This window comes from Rhinolophus ferrumequinum, chromosome X (genome assembly GCF_004115265.2).
Source record: "Rhinolophus ferrumequinum isolate MPI-CBG mRhiFer1 chromosome X, mRhiFer1_v1.p, whole genome shotgun sequence".
NCBI lineage: Eukaryota > Metazoa > Chordata > Mammalia > Chiroptera > Rhinolophidae > Rhinolophus > Rhinolophus ferrumequinum.
The window spans coordinates 6,847,508-6,862,046 of NC_046284.1; the positions used below are offsets into that span (position 1 = coordinate 6,847,508).

General features: G+C 56.3%; 1 protein-coding gene across 7 annotated transcripts in view; it reads right to left on the minus strand.

Moving 5' to 3' along the window:
- The window catches only part of ATP2B3 (ATPase plasma membrane Ca2+ transporting 3), a 69,159-nt gene that overhangs the window by 23,287 nt on the left and 31,333 nt on the right, over positions 1-14,539 (minus strand). For all 7 annotated transcript variants that reach the window (XM_033106256.1, XM_033106247.1, XM_033106265.1 and 4 more), the window contains 9 exons: positions 14,030-14,244; positions 13,069-13,311; positions 12,460-12,701; positions 9,552-9,786; positions 4,726-4,905; positions 4,495-4,582; positions 3,732-3,838; positions 2,502-2,693; positions 701-914 (listed from right to left, as the gene is read on the minus strand). In XM_033106256.1, coding sequence (XP_032962147.1) covers positions 701-914; positions 2,502-2,693; positions 3,732-3,838; positions 4,495-4,582; positions 4,726-4,905; positions 9,552-9,786; positions 12,460-12,701; positions 13,069-13,311; positions 14,030-14,244 — 1,716 coding nt within the window. The remainder of the gene's footprint in view (positions 1-700; positions 915-2,501; positions 2,694-3,731; positions 3,839-4,494; positions 4,583-4,725; positions 4,906-9,551; positions 9,787-12,459; positions 12,702-13,068; positions 13,312-14,029; positions 14,245-14,539) is intronic.

Consider the following 14,539-nt stretch of genomic DNA (forward strand, 5'->3'; position numbering starts at 1 on the left):
GGGGCCTGCAGTTTTCTCTCTGAGTGCCCTTGGCCCAGCCCCTCCCCACCAGTCCTTCCCTCTGCTGTCCACACTCCTGCCTCTGCCTTCCCCCGTCTTGCTTCCTGACCCCACTCTTTCCCCTCGCCTCCCCCTCCTCCTTCTCCACCAGCCCTCTCCCTCCTCCCCTTCCCTACTCCCCTCTCCCTTCTGCTCTCCCTCCTCCTCCCTACCCTTTCTCTCCTTGCTCCTTCTTTCCCACTTCTCCCTTCTTCTCTTCCTCTTCTCCCTCCTGCCCTCTTCCCCCTCCCTCTTCCTCTCTGGCTTCCCTTCTGTGCCTCCCCTCCTCTAATTCCCCCTCTTCTCTCCCCTTTCTCTGCTGGTCCTCCTCCTCCCACAACTTCCAGCACAGTGCTCTAGTCATTGTCCTCTGGACAAATAGTCATGGGGTAAGTGGACAGACGTGTGGGGGAGTGATCTGGGTCTCGGTTTATGATGACACATGCTGCCTGCTCTGTGCAGCAGTGGACAGTTTCTCAGCGGCTCAGGGGCCTGTGACACCCCGATGGGGCATACACAGAGAGGGACAGCAGGGAGCTGAGGGCCGAGGAGTCCTCACTGGAAATTGGCTCCCTGGCTGCTCATCTCTGCCTTCCACCACCAGACAGGGTCGCGGCCTGCAGAGCTAGTAACAGTGCAGTGCGTCCTGGGGCCAACCTACCCACAAACAGCAGTGTGAAGATGATGGTGAGCTGGTAGACCGCGTGGCCCAGGATGTTTTTCATCATGGTTCGGGAGATCAGGGGCTTGTCCCGGCCATACGGCTTCCGCAGCAGCAGCGACTCAGTGGGCGGCTCTGTCGCCAGGGCCAGAGAGGCAAATGTGTCCATGATCAAGTTCACCCACAACATCTGCACGGCTTTGAGAGGAGAATCCTGTGGAGAGGAGGCAGTCACCCCAACGTGGGGCTGGAAACCCCACCGACCCCCAGCTCCTGGGAAGAAGCTCAGCTCAGGGTCAGTGTCACTGGAATTTCATTCAAGAGCAAATGCAACAAATCCGACCTTCCCATAAAACGGGATAGCTCATCCCTCTGTTTTCTTAAGGTTAGCAGAGTTTTCCCTGGGCTTTCCGATTCCTGCTCTGAAAATGTTGCCAGTCTCCCCTCTTCTCTCCCCTAGTGGCAGTGATCTAGAAGGCATGGTCCAAATTATTAGCAGGAGGTTGACAACCCCCATCAGTTGTCCCAGACTATGAAAGACAGGGGTGGCCTCCTGGTCTCCCACACCCAAGGGGCAGGAAGAGGCAGAGACTCTGTACTGGACCTTCCTTCTCATTGCCTCTGAGTCATTGGTTAAAAATCAGACTCACAGAAGCCAGACACCAAGAACCACATACTGTATGATTCCATTCCTATGAAACTTCCAGAACTGACAGATCCACAGAGATAGAAAGCAGATGAGTGGGTTCCAGGGTCTGTAGAAGGGGACAATGGGGAGCGATTGCTTAGTGGGTACAGGGGTGATGAAAAAGTTCTGCAGTGAGATGTGATAGTTGCACAACATCGTGAATGCACTACGATCCTTAAACGGCTATAATGGTACAGTTTATGCCACGTAAATTTTATCTCCATAAAAAAAAAAAACCTTTGAAAGGGGGACAAATTCTGGCTACTCACTAATGGGGAGAACTGGACTATTGAAAAAGGGGAAGAAGCTCCTTCAAAGGTTCAATACGGAGTTCCCAGTGAACCCAGCACTTCCACTCGTAGGTCTAGACGCAGGAGAAGTGGAAACATCGGACCACACAAAGCCTCATCCGTGCATGTACACAACAGCATTTTTCACAGTAGCCAAAAGGTGCAAACGGCCCAAATGCCCATGGATGGAGGAACGGACACACATGTGCTGTAGTCATACACAATGGAACATTATTCTACCATCAAAGGAATGAAGTATCAATCCATGCTCTAACATGGATGGACCTCAAAACATCGTGCTAAGTGAAAGGAGCCGGCCACAAACATCCACATTGTATTTAATTCCATTTATGTGAAATGTCCAGAATAGGCAAGTCTGTAGAGAAAGAAGGCAGGTTGGTGGTTGCCAGGGGCTGGGAGAGGGGGAATTTGGAGTGCCCGCTAATGGCGATGGGGTTTCCTTTTGGGGTGACAGACATTTTCTGAAACTAGATAGAGGTGATATTTGCACAACACTGTGACTATACTAAGTGCCACTGGATTGTACCCTCTGAAGTGGTGATTTTTCCGGTATGTGAATTTTATCACAATAAAAAAGATCTGCAGCAAAGAAAGCATCAGTCTCTCCCAACTGGGCCCTCAGGTGGGTGCTCTTCCGCCCACACACTCCTGCCAGCAGGGTCCCCTGGGCTTGCTCTCGGCACTGGGTTTCAGCTGTACGGGGCAGGCCGGGCCTGGGGAGCCAGCTGCCTCCTGCAGGCCCCGTGGGTTGTGGGAAGGAGAACCCAGGGTCTTCCGCAGGCAAGGTGGCCCCAGTGCCCACCTGAGTAATGCAGGCGCCCGTGAAGGCCACGATCACGGCCACCACGTTGACCGTCAGCTGGAATTGCAGGAACTTGGAGATGCTGTCGTAGACATTGCGGCCCCACATGACCGCTTTGACGATGCTGGTGAAGTTGTCATCGGTCAGGATGATGTCTGAGGCCTCCTTGGCTACGTCAGTCCCGGCGATGCCCTGGGGGGCACACACACAGTGTCTATGGGCCCCTGCCCCACCTCCCCTCGACCACCCAGCCCACCTGGGCTGACTCCCTGCCTTTCCTTCCAAATGGGGCTCCCCACCAGCTGGGAGCAGCTCTCATTTCATCGAATGCATACTTGCACTACTAAGGGCAGGTTGGCTCATGGTTTTGCTCATAAACAAAGAGGGTGTCGGCACCACATGGCCACCGATGGGTCTTCTGTCTGGTCTTAGCACGTTGCAGCAGCTTCATAAGGAGCTCCTGAGTCCCAGCCCGGGACGCCTTTGGCAGAGCGAGGACTTGTCCTCCTGGCGCACACAGGGGTGTTTGGGTAAGGACCCCAGGCATTGCTGCTCCAAGGGTCTGAAGCAGGGACAGCTTGGTTCTTGCAGTGGCCAGGGGCTGGGGCTTGTTCCCCCTCTGGGTCTCGGGTTCTGGGAAGGACTGGCCTGCACCCCTGGGGCCTGCCCACAGTGGGCCACACTGAATGTGGCAGAGTGAAGGGCATTCCTTCTCAGTAGGGTGGGGAAAAGGGCTTGTTGGGGTTCTGCCTTCGGCGGCCAAGCAGAGTTCCTTGCAGAAGGCCATGATGCCAGGGCCAGCCACCAGGGCACTGCCCGTCAGGTCACTCTACTCAGTGGGGTCAGGGTTTTACAGAAAGAACAAGCTCCATATAAGCAACAGAAGAGAAGCACAGAGGGAAAGCTTGTCTGGGGACTCCGCTGATCACACTAGAGGTCCACTTAGACAGGACCAGGAGTGGGTGAAGCAGGTCCACGATTGACAACCCTCCCCCAGCCCTTCGGCAATGTGGCCAATCCTCATTGTCACCTCGGGCATCACCACACCAAATACCTTTAAACAAATCACATGTGTCCCTTCACTGTCAGAGCCTGTGGAGGCCCAAGTGGCCAGGATGTGACAGAAACTTCCAGCACTTTGCAACTTGCCTTAACACTAGCTCCCAGCTAGTCCTCGAGATACCAGGCCCTGCCTGGCATGGTGAGCCAGGCTGGCCCTGGGCAGCTTACCATGGCAAAGCCCACATCCGCCTTCTTGAGGGCTGGCCCATCGTTGGTGCCATCCCCGGTCACGGCCACTACCTGTCGCTGCTCACCAGTAGTGCTGTCAATGATGCCTGCAACACAGAGTAGGGCCCTGTATGACCAGCCCTGGGGTTGTGGGGGGCCAATTGGCTCTGGACACCCTGTGGCATTTTGACTGTGACTATTGCCCCCAATCCTCTGTGCTCCCCATCATCTTTGGGATCAAGAGCCTGAGCCTTGACAGCTTCTTCCTGCCCAGGTCCGTCACTCCGTGAGATGATACAGGATGGCATGATTTGGTAGAAGGCAGGGGCCCAGCACTGTGTAACTTTGATACATGTCTCCCTCTCTTGGGCCTCAGTTTCTCCATCTGTTATGATGAGAGGCCAAGCTCTACCAGCATCTTCCATTCATGTTGTTAGCCCGGAGAAATGGAGGGGTGAGCTCTGGCACGTCAGCCCTTCGACGGGAGGAATCTCAATTATTATCCCCATTTTGCCAGTGAGTGAACTGAGGTTCCGGGAAGGCCAGAGACTTGCTATGAGACACAAGCCATGTCTCCAGCAGCAACAGGTCTAGATCCGAGGGCCCCAGTTGTTAGGCCGGCCCTGGAGACCCATTTGGGAGCTCGGCTTTGGGTATCTGGGAGCAGAAAACATGCCGGTGTGATGGTCACATCCAGCCAGCGCCACGCTACATCTGGAAAGGGCAGGGGCAGGGGCGAGCAGGAATGAGTTCGCTCCGTTACCTTTAACCAGAGTGTGCTTGTCCGTGGGAGACGATCGGGCGAGAACCCTCAGCTTGGGCCATACCTTGTCCAGACGCTCCTGTTCTATCTGAGGGGAGAAGCACAGAGCCACTGCAGAGCCAGGCCGGCAGGCACGGCTGAGCAGAGGTTGGGGTGGGAGTGGAGAAAAAGCTGGAACCCTGGACAGAACCAGGCAGCCCTCTGCGGGAGGGCAGATGGGCTGGAAAGTACCTCGCCTTTCTCGTTGCGGATCCTCCGGTTGAACTCCTTCCCCTCTAGGCAGAGGAAGTCCTCCCCAGGCTGGATGATGCCGCACTTGGCCGCAATGGCCCGGGCAGTGTTAATGTTGTCCCCGGTCACCATGCGGACTGTAATGCCAGCACGCTGGCATTTTCGGATAGCTTCAGGGACCTGGAAGAGACCATAGAGATGGATGAGGCTATCGTGACAAGATGTAGCCTTTTCTCCGACCAGATCTGCAGCACCCCCACCACCCCCGTGGTCCTGGAGGAGGCCGGGAGAATGGCCTGTCTGCTCTGCCACCCATCAGCTTAGCCTGCGGGTCCCTCAGTCCCTCAGCCCCCATGTCCCCAAGGTGCCCCCTTCTCTTTGCTGGGCCCCAGGGACTCAGACCCTGGCCCTGACACCACAAGCAAGGCTGGGAGTAGCCACTAGAAATATTACTGTGTGGAGGGAGCACTGTTCGAGTCATGTCTGGAAAGGTGACTGTAGAAATCCCCGGTTCCTCCAACCTCATTTTCCACTGCAATATGGTGACCCAGAGCTGCTGAACTAGGATCAGCCCCAGTTACCAGGCCAGCTGGCATAGCGGCTGTGTCAGCTCGGGAAGAATGAGAAAGGAACCTCTGTCCCCAGCCACCCTGCCAGACGGCAGGGCCCATTGTGGGCCTGTCCCTTTGGGGCCTGGCTCAGGGCAGGCTGCCAGCCATCAGCTGGATTGTGGCCAAGGTCTGGGCACCTCTCCCCATTGTGTCTCCCTACTTTTCTTTTCTCTCTCTCTCTCTTTTTAACGATATAAAACCTGGACCTTTAGAGCCATAGGGTTTACATGCTAAGGTATTTCCACTACTCATGAGGGGAAATGGAACATTGCTTGGTTATATAGCACGCATTTCCATTTTCCAAATATAATACTCGACTCTGGGAAAGGGAGAAGAACAATAGATCCCCCTAGTGCTGAGTGGAGAACGGGCTGAAGGGCGTTGAACCAGTGGGAGGTGGTGGCATAGTCCCAGAAGATGCAGCTGCTCAGGCTCCCAAAGCAATGCAGACGTAGGGCTCTCGAGCCCGGAGGCTGCAGGGAAGGGAGAAGGGGAGGAGGAGAAGCGGCAAGCTCAGAGCTCGGGGAATTCGATAAGGAGGTCAGGCCTAGGCCTGTGAGATGCCCAGATGCGGCCCTGGCAAGGGGTGCAGCCTGGGGACCCAGGTCCCTGTTCTGTGTGATGGGCCCAGCGTGCCCACCTGATGGGTGCTCACTGCTCCCAGCTGAGACGGAGGCACTGGGGACAGTCTGAGCCAGAAGAGAGAGCGAGAGATCACCCCCAGGTGTCCTGGGTGTGGCCCAGTGGCCAGGCCTGGGAGCTCAGGGACAGGGGTGTGAGCTGGGCCACCAGGCAGTGGGGGTGGTGCAGGGTAGCCAGGAGACCCCAGGGGACGTGGGCAGAAGGTGGGGTCAGCAGGGGTGCCGGTGGACGTTAACCTGGGAGGTTGTGCACTCTGGTGTTCCCCGAGATCATGGGGGTGGCTGTGATCTCAGCCAAGGAGAGAGCAAGCAAGAGAAGGAGGGGGGCTGGAGCACAGTCAGAGGGGCCCCCATTTCAGGGTTGTGACACAGTGACCTGATGATCCCTGAAGCAAATACTGCCATGTGGCCCAGCAGGCTGAGACCCAGAAAGGGGGCTTGCCTCCTGCACCCCAGCCTCAAGGACACTGCCTGCTCTTTGGGGCTCTCGGATGATCAGCTACAGGGAGGTGCTCTCCTTCTAAGGAGCTCCCGCCAGTCCCCGAAGCGTCTGGAAGCCACTCCTCTGCTGCCACCAAGTGGCCGCAATGAGCCTGAAGCCTGGGAGCCCTGCCCCTCCATGTAGGTAGCAGGAAGGCCCCCTCCCACCGCAGGCGTCTTCTCCTTCAGGGAGCGACTGCCCTTCTCACTCACCCCCCTGTAGCGCAGTCCTGGCCCAGCCTGCTCACCATTCATACAGCCTGCCTCCAGGGCCCCTGCGGCCCCCCAGGGCCAAGACCTCTTTGGCCTCCGCTGGCTGCAGCCATCCCGGCCTCCAAGGTTTAACAGAGCCTCACCCACCCTCCTGCCTGCATCAGCACCCAGGACTCAGCTGGGCCCGTGCTGCTTCCTCCTTGGCCCATACCCAGCTGGCTGGTCTCCGAGGGGATCTGCCTAGCCTCCCCATCCTGGCAGCGTCTGTGCCATCTGCTGTGCAGACTCTCACTCGGCCACTCTGAAACCCTTGCCCTGGGCCCTGCCACCAAAGCCACTTCTGGATTTTAAACAAGAAGCCATCACGGGGCGCAGGCCTCCCCTGCCCCGTGCTTCCGCCTGATGGCAGCCACTGCCCCTGGACCTTCCTCAGACCCTTTGAGGGACTTGTACTTGTGTTGCACATGTTTTAAGATGAAAACTTACACAAATAGTAATACCCCACTGTGAGAAGAGTACTGAGCAGGAGAACAGCTGGGTCTGAAAGCACCCATGTGCAGCCGTTCTGGATAGTTCCATCTTCACCCGTCACCCCCAGCCCGGCCTCATTGGCACTTCTGTAAATAAGCTGACTTGGACCAGAACATCTACAAATACATCTAAGGCCCCAGGCCTTCCATGTATGATTCAGCTTTGGTTCGTTCAACAAATATTGTCACCAGATTGTAGGGCTCCTTGGCCCAGGGAATCAGGCCAAAACGGCTCCTTGTGCTGTGCTGCTAAGAACTGCTTCACGCTTCACACCACTCCATCCAGGCAAGTGGCTTGGTGGAAGGGGACGGCGGGCTGGTTATGATAGTGGGGAAATGGCCGTGGCCAGCAGCCTGGGAGTCCAGGAATGTCACCTTCCTTGGTCTGTGACACACTCCAAAGGAGCTTCAGCTTCCTGGCAGTGTCATGCAGTCCCAGCAAGCCGGGTGGAAAAGTCTAGAGCTGCCACTGTAGACACCTCCCAGGAAGTAAGGAGGGGACACCCACCACCCTCGGAACAGCACTGAACACCAGCCAGGGGCCGGCAGCCATGACAGGGGCAGGGGTGTGTGCGAATGGTTCCATTTGGAAGGAGACGGCCCTCAGGTCTATGCAAGGGCAACACAGCTCTACGACTGAGCTTCGCTGTGTGGACACAGCCCTCGTCTGCTTCGTTCCTCAGTTTCTCCCTGGTCCAATGAAGGGAAAGACCTGGCTCTCGTGTTCCCGGAGGTGGCCCTGCCACCCTCAGCTGCAACCTCTTCCCCTGCTCTCCCAGGCTGCTCTTCCCACTGCCCCCTTTCCTGAGCTTGTTGCTCTGTCTGGAAGTCTCTTCCCTCCCTTCTGCCATCTGTTTCCTCCCAGGCCAGACTCCAGGTGTTCCCTCTCTGCACATGGTGGTCCCAGCCCCCTTGGAATCTGGGGACATGTCATGGCTGATGACCTGTGACAGGTGTTTAGATGTGGCAAGCACGGCCTTCTGAATTGTGGGTCTTTCGTATGTGATCTAGTATGTGAGTGCCTATCTCCTGAAGGATAGCCCAGAAGCTTCTCCTCCCTCGTCTCAGCACCCCTCAGGGCCGCTGGTAAACATGCATGTGCTCGGGCTCATCAGCAGGGTCAAGGTGGCCCTGCTTCTGACATGAGGTGGGTGCCACTGGAGAGGCCCTGGGAGGAGAGAGAGGGCCCCTCCCTGCCTCTGGCAACCTGCACCTCCTGTGCCTTGCACAGTCCCTCCGGGGCCTGGTGTGCCACGGCGGCCACTGGCGCTCCATTCCAGGACCAGCCCTGGCAGCATCTCCCTCCCTGCAAGATCTCCCATCTTTAAGGACCCACCACCCTCCCCATCAGTCCTTCAGTCTCCACTATGTTCAGCTTCTGCCCTGTTTCTCTTCTGAAAAGGTCTGGGGAAAGTTGTCTGCATATGCTGGCTCCCTGCCTCGCCATCCCACAGAACCTGCTCAAGTCTAGGTCTCCAATGACGCCCCCCCCAACGTCAAGGGCCCACCTCTACTGTGACTGTGCTCCACGGCCTTCTTCCTTCGACCACATGGCTCTCGCAATTTCCCCTCCCTGCTTAGCCCCTTCCTTTCAGTCTCCTTTGAAGTTTCCTCCTGCCTCTGCTCTAGCTGCACACCTTCCCCAAGACATCACTCATATGTCATATGTCCAAACAACAGATGTTTTTGGAATCTCTCCTGCCAGGACCATTACTTTGAGCTCTCCACGCCAACAGCCACCTACCTACTTGACATCTCTATAGGGATGTCCTGAACCCCACTTGGCCCCAATCAAACACTCGACTGACAACTACCCTGCTTTCTCCCCCAAACCTGTGTCCCCTTAGACTTCTCAGCCCAGGGATGGCAGCGCCATCCACTCACTTCTCCAAACCAGAACCCCAGGATTTGTGCCGGTTCCTCCCTCTCCCTCCATCAGTCCTGTTCAGGTCACAGCTGTCGAAGTTCTAACTGCCACTCTCTCTCACTTGGTGGAGGCAGAGCCTGAGGCAGGCCTGGAGGCCAACCAGGAGGGTGCATTCCAGCGGGCAGGACAGAGCCTCCATGTGAGTGCAAGGGGAAGAGGGTCTGATCTGGGGTGTGGTGGCCATGCCCCCTGGAGGACCTGAGGCTCTGCCATTGCCCACCTTTTCAGACTCCTGGACATGGCCAGTTTGCTCTATCTATAACTCTGGCAGGAAGTAGTGTGCCAGTCAGGAAGGCAGGAGAGCGGGGCAGTTCTCTCCTTGCATTAAGTCCAAAGGCCACACTGTGGAGCCCAGATGAAAAGAAGGGCTGCCCCTACTTCCATCCTGACAACCCAGGCTGCTCCCGGAGGAGTGGGTGGCTACCTCGGGCCGCACAGGATCCTCGATGCCCACGACAGCTATGCAGGTGAGGTCACCCACAACTTCGTTCTCGTTGTCCCAGTCAGGCTCCTGGGTGGCAGAGAAGTCCCGGTAGGCAATGCAGATGGTGCGGAGGCCATCACAAGCCATTGGCTCAATGATCTTCTTCACCATGTCATCCCGGTCCCGAGGGCGGAAGTTGCGCAGTTCGCCATTGCTGTTTAAGATGTTGGTGCACCTGGGGAGGGCACAGAGCAAGGGGAGCCCGGCTAGCTGAGAGTCTGTACGGCCTTGGGTCTGAGCCACCATCTGACATGGCAGAGGCTTCTCCAAGGAGGGAGGCACTCTGTTTGTGTGGGACCAAGTAGTCTGTCCCCCACCAATTCCTGGAGGCTTTGGAGGGAGTGCAACCCTGCCCACACCTCGACCTTGGACTTCTGGCCTGCAGAACTGGGAAAGAATAAATCTCTGTTGTTTTAAGCCATCAGGTTTATGGTCCTTTGTTCTGGCAGCCCCAGGAGCCGGAAACTCATAGGCTGGTGTAGGGAGTTGTGGTATATCACTCTTGCCCTGCTGGGCTTTAATGACAAGAGTGTGACACACTGGAAAAAACTGGATGCTGCTGAGCTGGCCACAATAAGGCAGCAACTACAGCACAAGCTCTGGTGACCCTGGAAGCTTCTCAGAAGGGCCAGAATGGGGAGGGCTGGCAGGATTCAGGTGTGGAAGGGGAAGGAGCCCAGGAGCCAAGGGCTCCAGAAGCAGGCATGCTGGAGGAGTGAAGAAGGAAAGAGGAGCTGGTTGTGGAGGCGAGGGGGAACCGTGATCACAGTAAAAGCTGGCATGGATTTACTTGTGTAATTCTCACAACTCTTGCAGTAGGTAAGTATTCCTGCTATCTCCATGTTACAGGGGAAAGTGAGGCCCGGGGCGGGGGAGGAACTTACTCACATTCTCACAGCCAGTAAAGAGCGAAGCCAGAGTTGGAGTCCAGCCCAGTGCCCAACTACAGCCCTGTTCCGTGCTTCTCCAAGTTCAGCTGCCACACCCACTGGGACCAATCAGGGATGGCTTCAGGAAAGAGGTGGCCTTTGCACCATGGTCAGGAGGCTGTCCATGGGCAAAGTTTCATGGAGAGCATTCTGGGCAGGGCAGTGGTCAGCAGAGACCAGGACATGGCCAGTGGGGGGCATACGCCGTGGTCCTGGGGGTGCCGGGAGCCCTATATATATCCTCCTTAGGACTCCATCCTGGAAGGCCCAGAAGGTTGGCTATGAATGTGGAGGCACAATCAGGTCACATCTTAGACGATGGCTCTATAGTAAGTGATTGGCCAGGTGGGTCGGGGTGGATGGCTGGAGCTGCTGCATTACTGGGGAAGAGAGGCCAGAGCCAAGGGGAGGTGTGGAGGCTGATCCTGCCTGGAGGCAGAGCTGCACGCTTTCTCCTCCGTTTTTCTGACAGTTTTGTTGACATGTAATTCCCACACCACACAATCCACCCTTTAAAAATGTACAATTCAGTGGCTTTTAGTGTAGTCACAGAGTTGTGCAACCGTGAATCACCACAGTCAACTTTACAGCATTTTCAGATCAAATCACATACAGGCAAAAGAGCATGAGGAGAAGTTGGAATCATCATACATTGCTGGTGGGTGCAGCTGCTGTGGAAAACACTATGGCGGTTCCTCAATAAGCTAGTCACAGAATTACCACGTGACCCAGCAATTCCACTCCTAGGAACACTGGGGGTGCCAAAAAATGTATACGAGTGGACACTTTGGTCAGTGTTGGTCAAGCAGTAGTTCGCCGTCATCAGAAGTGTCTGGACACTAACGGGAACCACTTTGCATTCATCTCTCTCTCTTTTTTTAAAGATTTTATTGGGGAAGGGGAACAGGACTTTATTGGGGAACAGTGTGTACTTCCAGGACTTTTTTTTTTCCCCAAGTCAAGTTGTTGCCCTTTCAGTCTTAGTTGTGGAGGGCGTAGCTCAACTCCAGGTCCAGTTGCCATTTTCTAGTTGCAGGGGGCGCAGCCCAGCATCCCTTGCGGGAGTTGAACCGGCAACGTTGTGGTTGAGAGGACGCGCTCCAACCAACTGAGTCATCGGGGAGCTCAGCGGCAGCTCAGCTCAAGGTGCCGTGTTCAATCTTAGTTGCAGGGGGCGGAGCCCACCATCCCTTGCGGGACTGTAGGAATTGAACTGGCAGCCTTGTGGTTTGAGAGCCCACTGGCCCACGTGGGAATCGAACCGGCAGCCTTCGGAGTTAGGAGTATGGAGCTCTAACCGCCTGAGCCACCGGGCCGGCCCCTTGTATTCATCTCTTGTTATTGGCATATTTGAGTATTACAATTTTGATAGTTTTTTCCTTTCTTAAAATGTGTATACATTGTTTTGGCACCCTCTGCATGTCCAAGAGAACTGAAAAGAAGTGTTCAAACAAAAATGTGCAGAGGAATGATCCTAACAGCATGCTTCACAGCAGCCAAAAGGAGGAAACCAGCAAAGTGTCTGTCAGTAGACGACTGTGGTTTAGCCATGCAGTGGAATATTATTCAGCCAGGAAAAGGACTGAAGCACTGATCCATGCTACGACATGGATGAACCTTGAAAACGTTATGCTGAGTGAAAGAAGCCAGACACAAAAAAACTGGGGCACAGTGTTTCCTTTGGGGGTGAGGACAGCGTTCTGTAGATGGATGGTAATAATGGTACAGAAGTGTGAATGTACTTAACGCCACTGAACTACCCACTTGAAAGTGATGAAAAGGCCAATTTTATGTTGTGTCTATTTTAGCATAATAGTGACACCAGAAAGCCTGAGTCCTTCAGGGAGCCGCTAGGCCCTGGCGCTCCCGGCCCCTGGCGTCCCCAGCCCTGGGCTCGCTCCTGTGACCCATTCACTCACTTTTTCAGCAGGATCTCCGAGGCACCCTTGCTGAAGAGGCGGAAGCCGCCGTCAGGCATGCGGATAACCGTGCTCATGGACTTGCGAACCGAGTTGAAGGTGTACACTTTGTAAAGCTTATCTTCTGGAATCTGCTCCCGCACAGGCTGGAAGTCCTGCTTCAGGTCCAGGACAAAGCCCAGCAGAGCGCACTCCGTCTTATTGCCCACTTGGCGCCGGAGAGCACCTTCCTTCTCTGGAGGCTGTGAGGTGAGGCGGACCAGCATGGAGCCGGGGGCCCAAATCCACCCTCCTTGCTACCCCTGAGGCCACGGCCTCGCCACAATCACCACATCTCTAGGGGGTGGTGGCAGAGAGCCGAGGAGGGCCTCCAGTGTGGACTAGACAGGCAGGTTTCCCACCATTCACTGGGCTTGGAAGGGGCTTCCAAAACCAGCAGCCAGGGCGGGGATACTAGGGCCAGGGACGAGGGGAGGGTGACCAGCACCCCAGGGACCGTTATAATTCTGGTCAGAAGTTCTTAAGAGAGCCCAGTGAGTCCCTGGCGACAGCTCCCGCTGCACCCCCGGCCGGGCCCCTTCCCTCGCCCCAGCCCCACTCCTGGCTCACTAGAATTTTGGTGGTGTAGGCACTGTTGATGGAGATGGCGTGGACCACGAGGTCAAGGATCTTGGGGGTTAGGGCACTGGGGGCCGGAATTTCTTTGTAGTGGGTGTCCCCGAGGTAGGACTGCACCACGGTCATACGGTTGGTTGTGAGCGTGCCCGTCTTGTCTGAGCAGATGGCTGTGGCGTTGCCCATTGTCTCACAGGCGTCCAGGTGGCGGACCAGGTTGTTGTCCCTCATCATTTTCTGTAAAGGGCACAGGGGTCATGTATGATCTGCTGTGCCCAACCAGCTTTCCATGTGGCACTAATAGTCTGGGGGGCCTCCGGCAGCAGGCACCCTCAGCACCGGGCTGACAGCAGTGCCCAAAGCCACAGCTTGGAGTGGCTGCAGGGTGGTGGTCAAACCTAGGCAGCAGGCCTGTAAGGCAGAAGGACTCTCATCAGACAGGCCGAGTGGCCAGCTCTGGGAGGCCCCTCTCCTCAGAGCTCACCCTGGGCCTCCCTGCTGCCCAGGAACAGTCCCTGCCCATGGTGCCCTCTCAGGTCACCTGCTGGCCCTGTGGTGCTCCAATCTCTGCCATGCTCTGCCCACTGTCTCCCAGTGGGATCTCTGCTGATCACCCTCCCTGCTGCCCCCACCTCTGTAAGTGTCACCCGCTCCCTCAATTCCCTGGCTGGCCCCCCCTGTGCCCCTTGCCCTCATCCTGCAGATGCCAGATATATTCCACTGCCTGCCTGCTTCCTGGCTCATCTCACTGTGCCCAGGAAGCCGGGTGGGGAAGGATTGGCCAAGTTCAGCTTTGCGTCCCAGCTCAGCCTCCCTGCTCCTCCCCTGAGTGCTGGATTCCAAACTTCCTCCAGTCCTCACTGCTTCCAAGGCACCTACTGCCTTCACACCCCAGTTTTGGGGTCTGTATCCTGGTATCACGGATTCTCAGTACTACTGTATGTCGGATTATTACCTTGACAGAGTAAGCTAAGGAGATGGTGACAGCAAGAGGCAGGCCCTCCGGGACAGCCACAACCAGCACAGTGACACCGATGATGAAGAACTTCACAAAGTACTGCACGTAGACCGGTGTACACTCTGCCAGCCACACCCGGCCCTCGACGACAAAGGTCTCAATCACAAAGTAGAGGACCAGGATGATGACCGTGATGGCCGACATCACCAGCCCTGCCAACCACAACAGAGGCCACAGCGGGTGGGGTAGGAAGGGGGTCGGCAGAGGCAAGAAAGGGAGAAAGCAAGAGGGAAGAAGTAAGGGATGCTGCAGCTGGCACCAGCTTGAGCTGAGTCCAGGGAGGCGCTCCCTTTCCCAGGCCTTATGGAGGGTTTAGAATCCATGCTCACCCTGATGGCCAATGCCCACCCCTGACCTGTCCCCTTGCTGCCTGGCCCACACCACCTGGCACATCCATTTCCCACTTGTTCTCCATGGCCGAGCCTCATATCCAGGAGACCCAGTGTC